The sequence below is a fragment of the Oryx dammah genome, unplaced genomic scaffold (assembly GCF_014754425.2).
Source record: "Oryx dammah isolate SB20612 unplaced genomic scaffold, SCBI_Odam_1.1 HiC_scaffold_2470, whole genome shotgun sequence".
In the NCBI taxonomy this organism is placed as follows: domain Eukaryota; kingdom Metazoa; phylum Chordata; class Mammalia; order Artiodactyla; family Bovidae; genus Oryx; species Oryx dammah.
In genome coordinates, this window is record NW_024072545.1 from 1 (window position 1) to 5,255 (window position 5,255).

The 5,255-nt window shown below is 53.5% G+C and overlaps 1 gene segment (V, D, J or C); it reads left to right on the top strand.

The window, feature by feature from the left end:
* Window positions 1-4: 4 nt before the first annotated feature.
* Window positions 5-1,571, top strand: LOC120859708 (the record flags this gene model as incomplete). The annotated part of the segment is given in 4 exon segments: window positions 5-323; window positions 731-748; window positions 911-1,017; window positions 1,330-1,571. Coding segments are annotated over 4 exon segments (465 nt in total), but the record flags the coding sequence as incomplete, so codon positions are not given.
* Window positions 1,572-5,255: the final 3,684 nt, after the last annotated feature.

The following is a 5,255-nucleotide window of genomic DNA, read 5'->3' on the forward strand; positions in this document are numbered from 1 at the left end:
GACCCAGAAGGCCACCCTCGTGTGCCTGGCCACGGGCTTCTACCCCGACCACGTGGAGCTGACCTGGTGGGTGAACAGGAAGCAGGTCACCACTGGGGTCAGCACAGACCCTGAGCCCTACAAGGAGGACCTCACGCGCAATGACTCCAGATACTGTCTGAGCAGCCGGCTGAGGGTGACCGCCGCCTTCTGGCACAACCCCCGCAACCACTTCCGATGCCAAGTCCAGTTCTACGGGCTCACGGACCAGGACCAGTGGGAGGAGCAGGACAGGGCCAAGCCTGTCACCCAGAACATCAGCGCCGAGGCCTGGGGCAGAGCAGGTGAGCCGGCCCAGAGGGAGTCAGAGCCGACAGAGGAGAGATCAGGGAGAGGAGCAGGAAAGCAGAGTGAAGAGCGGGGGAGCCCAGCAAGAGGGTGGACAGGGCACCTCCTCGGGTGAACTCCTCCCCCGGATCCAGATCCTCAGCCCAGCTCAGCTGTGCTGGTGGGTGCCCTCCCTGCCCGCCTGCACAGCTCAGGGTCCCAGCGGTGGGTCTCCATCCCCTTCAGTGCTGCCTCCTTCATGACCCTGAGGATGCTGTGTCCACATTGGCCCAGGCAGCGCTGGGGCTCTGATCAGAGGCTGCTCTGAGCCTGGGGGTCAGTGCTGACTAAAAGACTGACTTAGATTTGAATCTGCTTTAGAAGATACAGGCTCTCATCCATTTCCCTCCCCTTTTTCTTTCAGACTGTGGCGTCACCTCCGGTGAGTGGCCCTCTGCCTCTTTGTCTCCATCTCCATGGTCATTGCTCTGGAACCAGAGACAGGGAACCCCTGGACCCTGGTTGGGGGTGGGGGATGTAAAGGGGGAGGAGGCCAGAGATACCTGCTCACAGGTATCTACCTGCTCTCCCTTCCTGCCAACAGCGTCTTATCAGCAAGGCGTCCTGTCTGCCACCCTCCTCTATGAGATCCTGCTGGGGAAGGCCACCCTGTACGCTGTGCTGGTCAGCGCCCTGGTGCTGATGGCCATGGTAAGGAGGGGCCAGGATGGGGCAGGCAGGTTAGAGGTGATACTTGAAATGCAGCAACACAGACCTAGGAACGTAGAGACTCCACCAGGACCAGAGGTGGGCAGAGAGGAAGAAGGGGTTCACCCACACCTTGCCCCTCTGTGATCACAATGGAAGAGCCGTGCTGGGCAGGAGAAACTGGGGTCACCAGAAAACCCAATGGCTGGATGCTGGGAGGAGACCTGCTATTTGTCTTCTCAATGGGACACCCTGCTTCCTCTCGGTCCCCAGCACTCCTGGCTCCTTGTAACCGTCACACCTTCTCTTCCTCAGGTCAAGAGAAAAGATTCCTGAAGCCAGCTTCCAGCCTGTTACTGCCCTGATGGGAATTCTGCTTTTCCCATTCCTACCCAGCGCTTCTAAAGAGCTGCCCTCATCTCTGGACTCAGCCCAGCGTCCACCCCCATGTGTGGCTGCCCCAACTCTCAAGACCAGGATCTCCCTAACCCAGGGGAGAAACTAGGGGGGGTGAACTTACTGAACCAATAAAAATGGCCTGTTGTGTTTTCACTCTGCCTTATGAGTGTCTCCTCACCTCTTCTGTCCATCTCTGAAGTCCGATGTGACTCCAGTCAGGGTACAAGCAGGAGATATTCAAGGAAAGTACAGTCCTTTCAGGTGGGAGGTGTGAGGGGCCCAGCCTGTGACTGGCACTGCTCCTCCTTGTCAGGGAAACTTAAGGACGTGTGAAAGGGGGGGACTGGTGAAGAGAGAGGCTTACGCTGGAGCAGTCTAGAAAAATGGAAGTGTTGCTTCTAGGAACTTGCTGTCCTACCTGGACAAAGGTGCGCCAAGGAAGGTCATGACCCCATGGTGCTCATTTCAGCTCTCACCCGGAGCATTATTAGACTTCCTTCACCACCAAAGAGTGTTTCCACCTGGGGAGAAGAAACCTCACTGACTTGGAAATCTCTTCTCAGTAGCAGATGTGTCCCAGGTTAAGTTACAAAAGTGAAGTGAAGTCGCTCAGTTGTGTCCGACTCTTTGCGACCTCATGGACTGTAGCCTACCAGGCTCCTCTGTCCATGGGATTTTCCAGGCAATAGTCCTGGAGTGGATGGCCATTTCCTTCTCCAGGGGATCTTCCCAACCCAGGGATTGAACCTAGGTCTCCTGCATTGTGGACAGATGCTTTACCATCTGAGCCACCAGGGAAGTCTAAGTTACAAAGCTAGGTATAAATTTCACTCAGGTGAATCACGTAGATGTGAAAATGTCCCCGGTCACTCCTGTGCTCAGTCACTCAGTCGTGTTTGACTCCTTGTGACCTCATGGACTGTAGTCCGCCAGGCTCCTCTGTCCATCATAATTCCCAGCAAGAATACTGGAGTAGGGTGCTATTTCCTACTCCAGAGGATATTCCCAACCCAGGGATCGAATCCACGTCTCTCACGTCTCCTGCATTGGGAGGTGGATTCTTTACCACTGTGCCACCTGGGAGCCCTGCAAGATACCTGGGAGGAAGCCACCTGGGAAGATAGAAGATAAAGCACCTAAAAACAAGGGTCAGCCCTCTTGCTATTTCTAGAAATCCTTCCAAAGCTCTTTATTGTCACACGGTCTCTACGGTGATGCAACCCATTGTCCTCAGGATGGTATAAAAGACCCACCATTGTCCTCCACCTCTTTGCTCCCACTCTCCCTCACCCCTGTGCCCCTGAGCCTTCTGAACCCCTGGCCCTTCGGCCATCCTGCACTCCTCTGCCTGGCACGACACCCGCACAACTCCCATTCATCCTTGCAGACCCAGCGGTGACGCCTTCCCCAGCTAGTGGCCTTCTCTGCAGCATCCTTGCCCCTTGCTCCATGAGACTGCATGAAATGCCCTCTGTGTTTTGCTATCACAGTGCCCTGTGCCCACTTCCTTCCTGCTGCTAACCTCACTTGATGGAAACTACTCCTTTTGTTGTCTGACACCCCCACTTGAAGGTCACCTTCTTAAGGACCAAGTAGTATTTTATTACAGTATCGTTGGGATGTAGCATAGTATCTTGGTTCAGTGTACTCACCCAATAAATTGTCTTTAAAGAAATGAATAAATCAGAGAGCTCACCTAAAGTGACCCAATTCAGGAGCAGATATCCCCTTCAGGCGTTCCTGCAACAGACAGTGACCACCTCCCCCACCCCAGGCCTGCGGCACACAGCCTCCTCAATCTATTGCATGCATGCATGCATCCTAGCACGAGTGTTTGCATATATAGCAACAAGCATGCATACATATTTGTCAACATATGTACATCAGCAGAGTAGTCTACGTATTAAGTACATGTCATTGCAATGTTTTTCATTAACGTTCAGGAAAACAAAGATTACTGAGCCACAGCCCCCAAGAAGTTTCCCTATTGTTTAGGGGGATAATTCATGAGTAGAAATGCTTAACATACAGCAGCAATGTCTACACTTAACACTTGAACAGGCAGCAACATGAGTTGTGTACTGAAATGCAGGCAGAAACTAGCACTGAGTTTCTGACTGGGACCATCAGGGGAGAGGCTAAGGAGGTAGCCAGCTCTTCACAGGAAGAGTTGGTCTCAGTGATCCATGTGGGAGAGAGGTCATGAGAATCAGAGGTATGAATGGGATAGGAAAGCACAGGGTCAGGGACCTTGCACTCAGCACTCAGGTCCTTGCGCTCAGCTGGCTGCGAGGTTCAGAGATGGCAGTCCTAAGTCTGTAAAGGCAGGTTGGGGCTTCCCGCTCACAGAGTGGACTCTATCCTTGTCTCAGCATGAGGTGGGCATATAGCAGAGGCTCACTAAACATCTGTGCACTAGTGAAGGGAGAGGAGTCGGGCCCATCCAGGAAGCCAAGGGCAAGTGCAGAGCTGTGAGTCCTCCCGCCCTGAGCTGACATCACCTCTGTGGATGGTCCTCCCACCCACCTCTCTATAAATGCCAGTCTGCACAGGTGAGCAAAGAGAGTCCCAGAGGGGAGCCCTGATGACATAGGAGAGCTCCTCAGGGTGGCATCTGTTCCAGGAGGGGCCTCTCTGCCCCCCTTCCCCACCACTAGCACCCTGCCCTTCCCCAGGCCCCTCCCCACTCTCAGTGTACCCTGAGTCTGTCTCCACTCAATCAGACCAGCCTCTGCCACCTGCACTTCCTGCCTCTGCCCAGTGGTTGGAGGAGGGGCACCAGAGGAGAGGACATTTTTGTATCACAGTGTAACATTGTGGGACTTTGGGGGGGGGCCACGATGATTCAGTTAGAGGAAGTGCTTTTACAAAAAGCCCTGCCTCAGAAAATAGATCCATGCAGCCCACCCAGAACCTAGCTCCCAGTTTAAGATGGAGAGAGTGGCTGGGAGAAGTCCCTGGAGCAGGTCCCTCTGTGGTCTCGCAGGGACCTGGACTCTGATCACCCCTGCCTCTCCCTGTTCCACACTCAGCTTCCAAGGAACACGAAGAATCAAGCTGTCAGAGTGGGATCAAGAACCAGTGCTTTCCATAAAACTTGCCTTTTGACAAAGTACTTGTTCAGCTCAGTCACTAAGTCGTGTCCGACTCTTTGCAACCCCATGTACTGCAGCATGCCAAGCTTCCCGAGTTTGCTCAAACTTACATGCACTGCCTCAACGATGCCTTCCAAGCATCTCATTCTCTGTTACCCCTTTCTCCTCCTGCCCTCAATCCTTCCCAGAATCAGGGTCTTTTCCTATGAGTCATCTCTTTGCATCAGATGTCCAAGGTATTGGAACCTCGGCTTCGGCATCAGTCCTTGCAATGAATATTCAGGATTGATTTCCTTTAGGATTGACTGGTTTAATCTCCTTGCTGTCCAAGGGACTCTCAAGAGTCTTCTCCGGCAGCACAGTTCGAAAGCATCGCAGGTGTAAAATTCATTAAGCACAACAATCCTGCGGGAAAGATATTATCCCATTTTTCAGATGGAGAAACTAAGGCCAGGGAGGTTACAGGTCACAGAAGTAGTAAGAGGCAAGGTCTAGCCTGAAACACTTCCCAGTCCAGCAAAACCTCCACCCCTAGTGCCTCTTCCAATTTCACCACCATGTCAGCCCCCAAGTCAAGCTCATTCTTGGCAAAATTGGGGGTGACCTCATGTCCAGACCACCTGTCCACTAGTTCTGGAGGCAGGTCAGGAGAGAGAAGCCAGGGAGGAGAAGGAGGGTGGCCCCAGACTGTTCCAGGGGAGGAGGGGAAGAGGGAGGAATTCTTGGCAGCCCCTTCCCACTGTGCTC